This window comes from Moschus berezovskii, chromosome 5 (assembly GCF_049115385.1).
Source record: "Moschus berezovskii isolate FMDL1 chromosome 5, NW_MosBer_1.0, whole genome shotgun sequence".
In the NCBI taxonomy this organism is placed as follows: domain Eukaryota; kingdom Metazoa; phylum Chordata; class Mammalia; order Artiodactyla; family Moschidae; genus Moschus; species Moschus berezovskii.
The window spans coordinates 102579219-102591647 of NC_142464.1; the positions used below are offsets into that span (position 1 = coordinate 102579219).

General features: G+C 44.0%; 1 protein-coding gene across 2 annotated transcripts in view; it reads left to right on the forward strand.

The window, feature by feature from the left end:
- Positions 1 to 12429, forward strand: part of FRAS1 (Fraser extracellular matrix complex subunit 1) — a 533887-nt gene that overhangs the window by 431242 nt on the left and 90216 nt on the right. For both annotated transcript variants that reach the window (XM_055434121.2, XM_055434122.2), the window contains 6 exons: positions 436 to 584; positions 771 to 933; positions 2479 to 2614; positions 6523 to 6713; positions 7931 to 8084; positions 9688 to 9951. In XM_055434121.2, the coding sequence (XP_055290096.2) occupies positions 436 to 584; positions 771 to 933; positions 2479 to 2614; positions 6523 to 6713; positions 7931 to 8084; positions 9688 to 9951 (1057 nt within the window). The remainder of the gene's footprint in view (positions 1 to 435; positions 585 to 770; positions 934 to 2478; positions 2615 to 6522; positions 6714 to 7930; positions 8085 to 9687; positions 9952 to 12429) is intronic.

Below are 12429 nucleotides of genomic sequence, written 5' to 3' on the forward strand. Positions count from 1 at the left end.
CAAGCCACTCCAGTATTCTTGCCTAGAAAATCCCATGGACGGAGGAGCCTGGTAGGCTGCAGTCCATGTGGTCACTAAGAGTCAGGCACGACTGAGTGACTTCACTTTTCACTTTCACACATTGGAGAAGGAAATGGCAACCCACTCCAGTGTTCTTGCCTGGAGAATCCCATGGATGGGTGAGCCTAGTGGGCTGCTATCTATGGAGTCGCACAGAGTCAGACATGACTGAAGCGACTTAGCAGCAACTCTTCAAAGACGACTGTCAAAGAGACATTTTAGGAGAAATAAATAGTGGGATTTTCATGCAGTTCAACATGGTATTGCTTAAGGAGATTTTTCATTTAGCAGAGAAAGGAGCACCCATAATCTTAACTGAAAATATGTCTTCCTGCAAATATGCATTCATGTCTTGTATCATGTTTGCTTGATTAGGATGATTCTTCCTCTGACCCAGAGATCTGGATTCAGATAACTTCTCTGCCTATGTATGGTGCTCTCTTAAAAACCTCAGGACCTGAGGTGGAAGAACTTGCGGAGATTTCCAATTTCACAATGGAAGACATCAACAACAAGAAAATTAGGTATTATAACCACCTGGTACTACTTCACAGAATTTTTTAAATTGTATTAAAATATGTAAGCAACTAACCAGTAGTTCTCTTGAAAGATTATGTTGCCTCTGGCCCCATTTTTAAACAGAAATTCAGTCATCTTACTTGACCTGACAGTGTAGCTCCTTCATTCCACTCTTCTCTTGACTTCTATAGGTATTCGGCCACGTTTGAGACCAGTGGTCATCCAGTTACTGACAGCTTCCACTTCTCTGTTTCTGATATGGACCACAACCGTCTGGACAATCAGAAGTTTACCATCACCATTACGCCCGTCAAGGATCCACCCCCAGTCATTGCTTTTGCTGACCTTATCACGGTAAGCAGTTCGGATCAATGAACTGTGGGTGCTGTAGACAGCTAGAGTCTGTGCCTGTGTGAATGAAGGATTTCTACCTCAACTGGCTGTCAGGTCCTTCCCCTCAAATATCTAAGCCACAGAAGCAAGCTATTATGGCTTTCAAACATGAGTTTTTCAAAAAGGATGAAAATATTTAAATGCATAAGATCAAATCATTATATTCACATGATTTAATTAGTCAACAAATATTTTTGTGCCAGACACAGATCTATTTGTGCACAGTATTTTGTATACTATGCTAGATGTGTCTAGTAGTAGGGGTATAGAGATGTTTTTTTGAGGTGTTTATAGTCTAATGTTTGCAGCAAGTGAAACATAGGAATATGAATAGTGTCCTGGGTCACATCTTAAATTGAGTTGATACTTATCTCTGTTAAACAATATTGACAGTTCCTTGGTGTGTGGAGGGTGGGGGTCCATGTAATGTACCCCAATTATGAAGTCACCCGTAGACTGATCTTGGACCAATTATATAATCTTTCTTAGCCTCAGCTGCCTCATTTTTAAAGTGTTACTACTATTCCTATTCCATAAAGGATTATTCTGATGATGAATAAAATAGCATTAAAAAGCTCCAGTACAGAACTGGCCCATAGTAGGGATTCCATAAAAGTTAATTCACTTTCTTATTCCACTCTATGTACATGCCATAATGCCCCAAACTCAGGATTTCTGATTTTGTTGAGCAACTGAAAATCTGTAGAACTGAGTTGTTTCTGAATGGTTCTGATATTCCACTCATCTTTTTCACGTCTGCACTGGGGAAGCTGTTTGCACCTTCCCCATTCTCAGAGTCAGGGTGACCTTCCACTTTATAATTCGTAAATCTTCCTGTATTTAGCCAAGAGTCATTCAGAAGTCGAGCTGCATATCCAGCAGGCTACAAAAAACACTAGGCTCAGGTTGCAACGTTAGCATACAGAACAGGGCCCAAAAGGAAAAAGGTAGCTGGAGCTACCGCTTTTACTTAAACCGATTTATTATTCTCTTTGACAGTAATGATAAGCACTAGCTTTCAGGTCCGGTGAGCCCTGTCTTCCCTTGCACCTTTAAGCATACACTCTCACGGGATAAAGGGGACTTTATTTCTGGTGGGAACTCCTGTAGGACAGGATGCGCTCACAGTATCCTAGGGAGGACCAGATGGATCATTCCAAAGCTGCGGACTTTTGAACGTTAATAGGAAGGAAGGCAGTCCTCCTGCCATGCAGCTGTTCCGAGGTGGGTGATTAGAATGGGCCAGAGCTGCTTTATAACCAGGTCCATCATGGAAGAAGCCCAGCTTTGAAGGCAAACACGGATGTCACTGCGTCTGAGCGTGGCTCTGAGTGGTGCTGAAGGATGGCCGGGCCCCAGCAGCTGGCACATTCTTCATCTTGTCTGTAGAGGATCTGCCTCCTCAAACAAGTGGAAGGTCACCCAGGCAGCAATTTTCGATTCAGTTCTTTTTCACTGCAGTCCGCGCAACCGTCCAAGGACTCTCTCCAATCTTTTCTTTCTTAGGTTGATGAGGGAGGGAGGACCCCACTCTCTTTTCAACATTTCTTCGCTGCTGCTGCTGAGGACAGTTTCCAGGAGGACGCCATCATTAAGCTAAGCGCCCTGCCCCAGTACGGCTGCATCGAGAACACAGGGACAGGTACCAGCAGTAGCCTGGCTGTAGAGTTGTTCCAGATCTGGAGAGAAGAGGCAGGGTGGTGGGGCTCACTGCTTGCAATTAACCTGGACAGGGAGAACCGAAGAGGACTGGAACCATTTCCAAGAAATGGAAGGAAGGTCTTATTGACTCAACAGATATTGACCGAGCATTTCCTGTATGTGAAGTACATGTTTAAGCACTGGAAATAGATCAGTAAGGGGCTTCCCCGGTGGCTCAGTGGTAAAGAATCCGTCTGCAATGCAGAAGACACAGGAGACATGGGTTGGGAAAGTCCCCTGGAGGAGAGCGTGGCAACCCACTCCAGTATTCTTGCCTGGGACCCATGGACAGAGGAGCCTGGTGGGCTGCAGTCCATGCAGTTGCAAAGAGTTGGACACAACTGAAACTGCTGAGCATACACACACATAGATCAGTAAACCAGACAGAAACCCTTACCTCTGTGGTGCCTTAGATCCTGGTGGGAGGAGACAGATAAGAAACCTAAGAAATGAGAAAATTGTGGAAGATGTTAGGAGGTCAATCAGTGCCATGGGGAAAACTAGAACAAGGGAAAAGTGCCAGCCATTAGGACAGAGGGGATTGGGGATTGCACTCGAAATTGAATGTCAAGGAAATAAGATTGTCTGTTGTTTTATTGTGAGGCAGCTACTGTTTAGCTGAACCAGAGCTGACGTCTCAGCTTTTTCTAAATATATGGCGTGAATTGAAATGCATGCTTGTCTGTCTGTGACCCTCTCCCCCACCATCTGCCCTGGACCCACTGTTCTTGGTGGTTATCACAGAGGAGGGAAGGGGAGAGGCAGGGACTGTCCACAGGCCCCCTGTGTCCACAGTGACTGGCAGTTGAGACAGCTCCTGGCAGGTGACCGTACCACCGCCTCTGCTGGGAGGCTCCTGAGTGCTAGCACTCAGCTCTAATTGGCGTGCAGCTTGCAGCTCCCACAGAGAGGCTACTGACTGAAGGTGTCTGTGGCTGGTGTGATGCCTGGGATTTGAGCCTAGTTTTACCAGACTCATTTAGCAGGGGTCATGTTTTCCTAGAGAAAACCTTGAGTCTTTCCCCCATCTTGCTTTGCAGTGTGTGCCCTTCGATTTGTTTATTGCTGAGTTAGATTTGGGCTTCTCTTGTATCTCAGCTGGTAAAGAATCTGCCTGCAATGAGGGAGACCTGGGTTCGATCCCTGGGTTGGGAAGATCCCCTGGAGAAGGGAAAGGCTACCCACTCCAGTATTTGAGAGGCAGTGGATTATAAAAGAGGAAAAAGACACAGCCCCGGCCTCGCGCAGGAGACAGATACGGAGACTGATGTTATAATCATGAAACACCAGGACAGGAAAAGGAACAAAGCACTGAGAATGGATGTAGGACAAAGCAATTACTTTTGCCTGGGAAGGCGGGAATGTCTGAGGAAGGGTTAGTGGGAGTTGCTGTGGGCAGAGGGAAAACGGTGTTTCTCGCAGAAGAAAGAGCACAAGCAAAAGTGGGGAATCAGAAAAGGATGATTGCCCCAGTCTTCTTTTCTCTCTGGGTGGTTTCTGATAAGGCTTTCTAACACAGTTTTATGTTTTATGGAGTGCATGCAGAGGACTATTTCACTGGTCCAGAAGTCAAATTTCTGGCAGTCCTTAGCCTCTCTTAAAGTGGTTCTCAAACTTTAATGCTCATAAGACTCGCCTTGAGGGCCTGAGCAAACACAATTTCCTGGGCAGTAACCCTGGAGTTTCTGCCGGAGAAGGTTGGTGAGATCCATGTATTAGCATTTCTCACCGGCTCACAGGTGGTTCCATTACTGCTGGTCCAGGGACCACACTTGGAGACCCAGTGCTCTACATTAGTACGAACCTGGAAGTAAGGAAAAGGGGGCAAATCATTGTCCTAACACACATCATGTAAGGTCCCGTCCTTTGCTTCGTGGGCTTTCAGAACGGAGTCTCATTTTATACATATGAAACCAGCTACCTAGATTCAGAGTCCAGAAGAAGAATCTTTAAGTTCACACTAGCACAAGAACAGAATAGTCATATCGTTCAGCATAAAATCTAACAGTGTGGAACTTACATTCCTTTAGTACCAGCACAACTAGTGAAAGTCGCTCAGTCATGTCTTATTCTTTGCAACCCCATGGACTATACAAGCCATGCAATTCTCCAGGCCAGAATCCTGGAGTGCGTAGCCTTTCCCTTTCCCATGGATCTTCCCAACCCAGGGATCAAACTCAGGTCTCCCGCATTGCAGGCAGATTCTTTACCAGCTGAGCCACAAGGGAAGCCCAAGAACACTGGAATGGGTAGCCTATCCCTTCTCCAGGGGATCTTCCAGACCCAGGAATCAAACTGGGGTCTCCTGCATTGCAGGCGGATTCTTTAACAACTAAGCTAGTATAGAGGGTGGTAACAACTAGGGCCCACCTTAATTACCTGTTGGGCATTGCTGTGTTCCAGCACAAGTAATAGATGTTCATGATATAGCCTCCACACATCAAGAATTATTTAATTTGCACATAGTATATTCTATTGAAGAAGGCAAGGAAACTCATTAATAAGAATGGTTTTCACGAAAAAATAGAAGGTGCAGTTTTAAGAATCAAAAGGATTGATGCGTAAAACTTCAGTGACAGATTCACTTGTTGAATAGCTTGTTTTCTAATGATAGAATGTCATTCTATTGGAATACATTTTTAGGCTTCACTTACTTAGTGTATTTTTGACCCAAATAAAGATGTCATATTTCTTATATTTATAGTGATAAATAGAAAGAGAAAAAGTTTTAAGGAATGTTAGCAATTCCTTTTGGAAACTCTGAACTGTGTGCCCTAGGGGTTATCAGGTCACTAATCACTTAGACGCCTGTATGCTTCTAGTATCCAGAGGAATCAAATCTGAGGGGTAAAATTTAAGAAAATTCACATCATTGTAAAAAAGAATATTTGTCTTGAATTCTTGTCACAAACAAATTGTAAATAAAACGTTTTCATTCCTACTCTTTCAATTTGGAGGTCAACAAAAAATGACCCTGTGTGTCTTTGACTAGGAAGTCAGTGGCCTTTTAATATATGACCTCATCTTTGCAAAACCCATGGAAGAGGGAAAAAGAAAGTGTTATTGTTTTCAGATCTTCTATCTACACTTTTCTTTGTTGATGTATATCTAGGGAGTGTTTGAAGATACAGGGGTATCTTTTTCTCTCCTCTCTTTAGAAGAAAATGTAACCATTTAAAATCAATCTTTTAGAGAGATTCAATCCAAATAACAGACAAGTCAACCAACCTTTAGGCAGTGGGCCTTTAGGGTTGGAATGAAGAGACAAGATAACCAGCACTTTCCATGAAACTCTGGATTATACTTGAGCATCTCAGAGCCTGAACTACACCTGACCTCTGGATGGTCCCAGAACATCTCAGTGGCCCTAGGGTACCATCCCAGGGGTGAGCACTAGCCCATTTCTTAAGGAACTGAATTGTCAAATGAAAACTTGCTTAAGGAGATATTTCTTAGATTTAAAGATATACGGTTCACCCTTTCTTGTGTAGAGAAAAAAGGTCCCTCTTGCAAAATGGTTTTGAAATTGACTAAAGTGTAAAACTTTTACTCCTATATCAATATTTGCCCCATGACTTATTTTTCAAATATTTCTAATAACCACTGATTCTGTGCTCTATTAAATAATAGCATTCTGACTTTCATACATGTGACTCATTTGATTCCCATTTATTGATGAGAAATAGTGGGGAAACTGGAGTCCCACCCAAGTCTTCAAATTCCATTCTCCCACCTTTATTCTCAAACTTGTTTTCATCTTTTGTTGATAGTGCTGTCATGCTTTCTGGTTCAGCTCAGAAAGCAGGAATTATGGACCAAGATAAAAGTTCCCTCTTGCTATTGGTGCAGGTGATCGGTTTGGCCCTGGAACTGCCAGTGACCTAGAGGCATCGTTCCCTATTCAAGATGTCCTGGAAAACTACATTTACTACTTTCAGAGTGTTCATGAAAGCATTGAGCCAACCCACGATATTTTCAGTTTTTATGTAAGTGATGGAAACAGTCGATCAGAAGTCCACAGCATCAACATCACCATCGAGGTAAAGATTCTGGAAGTTGGAAAAGTTGGGCCTTTGACCACAATATCCCACCATTAGATAGCTTCAAAAGAACTCAAAAACAAATAAAATTGGGTTGGACCTTCAATTTTAGAGGTAAATTTAAAAAACATAACCCTGACCTTTAGGAAACTTGTAGAATTAAGACTGACATTTGGAGATGGTATGACTTGGAAATCTGAATATCCATTTTAGGATAAAATCTGTCTGGTCTGTGTGAAGACACTTTGTTCTTGCAGACAGAGAAAACTTGTTAGCCTCACATGAGGTGAAAAGTAACATATGCTTATTTTTCCCCGCAATTATTGTATGTAGTTCTATGTACATTACTTGCCTTTTCTAACATTTTAGCGCATTTGTTCATCACACTATAACATTAAAGAAATGTGTTCCCTGATGCTGTATATATTCTCTTCTGAGCAACTACATAGGCTTGCTCTGTCACTCTGGGGAGAGAGAAAGATAAAAGATAAAACTCAGAATGGAATACCCTCTGCCTTGAGAAAACAAAACGTGGCACTCTCAGCACCCTTGGGGGCCAAGGGTGGAGAGGAGCTGACTTCTGCCGGGGCTGATCAGGCAGACAGTTTAAACACCTGTACTTTCAAATATGTGTCCTCTATCATAGGTTCTAAGACAGCTATGATTTCAAAAAATGTGCCCTTTTCTCCCCCAGTACACTTGGACTTGTCTAACCACATGTCCGTATTTCTGGCATCTGGAAAATGCCATCATCGTACCTATGGAGAATGCCTGAGATTTCTGCAGCATGTCCATCAAGGGGATATCTGGTTTATGTGATCTGCTCAGCTTTCAACGTAACCATTTTGAGTGAGAATTAAAGGCAGTGACATATTAGATGCAAACTATATACATAAAATAAACAATAAGGATTTACTATATAGCACAGAAAACTATGTTCAATATCTTGTAATGACCTATAATGGAAAATAATCTGAAAAACTATATAACTGAACTGCTTTGATATATACCTGAAGCTGACACAATATTGTTAATCAACTATATTTCAATAAAAATACAATAACAACAACAATGATAATAAGAGATGATGACACATTAAATGCTATTTCATTGGTGAAAGTTGATGTGATGGTGTTACTGTCTTTGAATAGTGTGCGCTCTTTTTTTCTTCTTAAACCAGTATCTGTGTGAGACCTAATATTTTATGCTTTAATCAGAGGAAGAACGATGAGCCTCCCAGAATGACCTTGAGGCCCCTTGGTGTGCAGCTGAGCTCAGGAGTGGTGATAAGCAATTCTTCTTTGAGCCTGCAAGACCTGGACACTCCAGATAATGAGCTGATTTTTGTATTGACAAAAAAGCCTGGCCACGGTAGGACATAACTGCTATGGGAAGCTTCTTAATTGAGGTGCTCGATGGGTTATTAGAATAAACACGTAGATTTCAGCTGATCATTCCTCTACCTTCCTGGTGTATAGTCCATTCATTGCATCAAGGTATAATCAAATTCACAGCTGGTTTATATTCTTTGGGGTCACCATAGACTGGTTGTTCTAAAAGCCTGACTCCTGGGTAATTGGTGTCTCTGAAATTCAATTTCAGCTGTTTTCTTGCTTCTTATGTAACCTCAGGCAGAACAAGTTTTCAGAATCTGTGCATCCTCTTCTTGGAGGGGGCATCATTGCTTGATCATCCTAGGCTATTTCATACAAAGAACAGAATAGCCACCTTGTAATTAATTACAAAAGGTGTTCATTTCAGGTTAGAGGCGTGGTAGGTAATCTTTATGAGCTCATTTGTTTTGCAAAGAAAGCACTTTTCCTGATTAAACTACAGGTTTAAAACACCACCATGGTAATCTTCTACCTACTTCCTTTCTAAGTGCTACCTACCTGCTTCTACTGCTGCTGCTAAGTCGCTTCAGTCGTGGCTGACTCTGTGCGACCCCATAGATGGCAGCCCACCAGGCTCCCCCGTCCCTGGGATTCTCCAGGCAAGAACACTGGAGTGGGTTGCCATTTCCTTCTCCAATGCATGAAAGTGAAAGTGAAGTCGCTTAGTCGTGTCCGACTCTTCGCGACCCCATGGACTGCAGCCTACAGGGCTCCTCCATCCGTGGGATTTTCCGGCAAGAGTACTGGAGTGGGTTGCCATTGCCTTCTCCGCTACCTACCTAGTATTAGCTAAAGCTCTGCAATTTTCATCTCCTAAGTGGTGGCTTGGTGGCCTAATGGCTATTGACCTTTTACAGATGAAACTACTCCTGTTGATGGAGAGTTCACCAGAGAAGCTGTTGGTCATTACATTTTAGCTTGCCTCCATCCACTTTCACTTTCTTTAATGAAACACTGTGTTTCATTGCATACACATGACCCTTGAAAATAGGATAAATGGCAACCCACTCCAGTGTTCTTGCCTGGAGAATCCCAGGGATGGGGGAGCCTGGTGGGCTTCCGTCTATGGGGTCACACAGAGTCGGACACGACTGAAGTGACTTAGCAGCAGCAGCCTCAGCCCAAGGATGCTTAGTGTCTTTCTGAACATAAAAGGAGTTTAAAATAAATGCCTCTGTCTCATCGCAGACACCTCAGGAGGAAGGCTGCAAGTGGAGAGTGCCACTTTCACCCTACAGAAGAGGAAATAAGGCTTAGATAGTGCAGTGAGTTTGAATTCGTGGAGAGAGGTCTGATTCCTAAGCCACTCTATTTCCGTATCCATCTGTGTCCCCTGAAGAGAGTTTTAATCAGGAAAAGTGGGACTTGATCTTTTTTATCTGGAGATGAGGTCATAGAGCATCACCGTGTGCTTTTGTATAGAATTCTGAGTTGTTGGTTACTTATGAATGTGCAGTCAACACGTTCAATGGGCTTGGCGTTCTACCCAGGCTCAAAGTTGACAAAATCAGATAATGTTTTAGTGCCATATTTGCTCTACCATTGTTTTTTTTCTTTCTTTTTTTAACTTTCTTCCTCAGGTCATCTGCTCCGGAGGCAAACTGCTTCTGACCCTCTGGAGAATGGGAGGGTTTTGGCCCAGGGCTCCTCCTTCACCTACCAAGATATCCTGGCTGGGCTAGTTGGGTACATGCCTGGTGGTCCAGGTGTGGCAGTGGATGAGTTCCGGTTCTCCCTCACCGATGGCCTCCACACGGACACGGGGAGGATGGAGATATATATAGAACTGCCTACAAGTGATACCCCCCACCTGGCTGTAAACAGAGGCCTCCAGCTCTCAGCAGGTACCGCAGGCGTGGAAGAGAGTGGCCATGGTTTCTTCTTTGTTCCTGCACAATGCTTCCTTCTGTCAGCAGTGTGGGAGGATCTTGAACTGTGTGTGCAGAGTTTAAGGAGACCTGTTGTTTTGGGGACACTACGCATTGTGAATGACAAGTGTGGAATCTCTGAAGTTCTTTGGACCAGATGCCTGTGTCTGTGAATCTGAGGAAAGACTGAGAAGAGCTTATAGCATTTCCAGGGTCCCCAAAATATTCATTTATCCAACTACTTGTAGGTCCCGATCTCTTAGAACATTGCCACTGCCCACTACAGAAACAAACAACAAAATCTAGCAGGATTTTCAACATGCTTCTTTTTTTTTTCTTTGAAGTCATGGAGGGGCAATTGGGGAGTTATCATGCACTAGGAGAGATTATACCAGTAATTAAGAACCATTAGATACGGTGTTCTAGGATCTAACATCCACAGTTTGCTGGTGGATAAGCAACACTGAAGGACCTGTGACAACTGGGTTTTGGAGTCACTTTGCAGCAGGAAGTTACTTATAGAGAGTGGACCTTTGATCCATAGAGCATCTATCTCACACTGGACTTCTGTTTGCTTGTCTGTTCTTAGTTTCACATGTATTTTGTAGTGAAAAATATTTGGTAGAACGGTATTTGAAAATGTGGAGATTCCCAAAGGCCCCAGCTGTTAGGTCTGGAACTTAACTTTGCTCTATTTACAAGTTAATAAGTTGATCTATTTATTACTCTTTCATGGATGCTGGTCAAACACATGAGATTCCTTGTTGTTTTTATTTAGTCCCTAAATCATGTCTGACTCTGTGACCCCGTGTGCTGTAACCTGCCAGGCTCCTCTGTCCATGGGATTTCCCGGGCAAGGTTACTGAAGTGGGTTGCCATTTCCCACTCCAGGGGAATCTTCCTGACGCAGGGATCAAACCTGCATCTCCTTGATTGCAAGCGGATTTTTTACTACTGAGCCACTGGGGAAGCTGAGATTCCTTGGTCAGAAATAAAGTACTCTGTGACAATGCCCTCCAAATCCCACAGGGGCAATACAGAAGGCCCAGACGAATACATTTGGTTCAGGGTGATGAATTACGGAAGAGGAACCCTGAGCTTGGGAACTCTCCTTGTTATAGTAGCGATAAACAAACCTGATCTTTGTCCCGGAGGAAGATGTCACCTCATCCCTCAGGGATGCTCGCTGAGAATGGCCCAGAGAACAAGTGGTCAAACCTTGCATTCTTGGCATTACCCAGCAAAAACATACAGAGACGCTCAGGGCCCATGGCAGATTGTCGCTCCACAGTCCAGGTTATAGTAACATGAGTAACTAACTGCTGCTGCTGCTGCTAAGTCACTTCGGTCCTGTCCGACTCTGTGCGACCCCATAGACGGCAGCCCACCAGGCTCCCCTGCCCCTGGGATTCTCCAGGCAAGAACACTGGAGTGGATTGCCATTTCCTTCTCCAATGTGTGAAAGTGAAAAGTGAAAGTGAAGTCGCTCAGTCGTGTCCGACTCTTAGCGACCCCATGGACTGCAGCCCACCAGGCTCCTCCGTCCGTGGGGTTTTCCAGGCAAGAGTACTGGAGTGGGGTGCCATTGCCTTCTCTGGAGTAACTAACTAGGACCTACTTTATCAGAATTTACTGTTTTAATGTGAGAAGTGGGCTAGAGAGGAGAACAAAGAGGAAGGCCCTGAGAAGAGGTGCTTGCCAGGAGGGACAGTCCCAGGTGGCTCAGTGGTAAAGAATCCACCCGTCAATGCAGGAGACTCCAAAGATGCAGGTTCGATGGGGTCGCAAAGGGTCGGACGTGACTGAGCACACACATGCGCACTGTGCCTTGTCTCTGCCCCAGCACCTGAGTAGTCTTCCAGGACCCAGCATTCAGGTCTCCCTGCTCTGAGTCTCTCATCATAGTCTCTATCTTGAGGAACAGTGATTCTGACTATTCGGTGTGAGAAGGCAACCAGATATGTTTGTGAGTTTATATAAAGCTGTTTTTTGTGGGTTTTTTTTAATGATTTGGTGATCCTTAAGACAGTAAATAAATTAAGTCCAAGCCGGTCCCATTGTCGTTCTGAGAGTCATTTACATCACAGAGCTAGAAGTTCAGAACATAGATTTAGGTACTAACTGGAAGGCCAAGGGAGAGAGCGATCGTGTGCAGAGAGTGAAATTGGATCAGAAGAGAAAGGGGCTCGGATCTAAGCTCAAGGTGAAAGTCGCCCAGCCGTGTCCGACTCTTTGCGACCTCATGGACTATACAGTCCATGGAATTCTGCAGGCCAGAATACTGGAGAGGGCAGCCATTCCCTTCTCCAGGGGATCTTCCCAACCCGGAGATCAAACCCAGGTCTCCCACATTGCAGGCAGAGTCTTTACCAGCTGAGCCAAACTCAAGGGGTGATTAGAAAATTGGGAAGTTGGGACTATTCACTTAGGGAAATTAAAATGTATTCAGCTGGA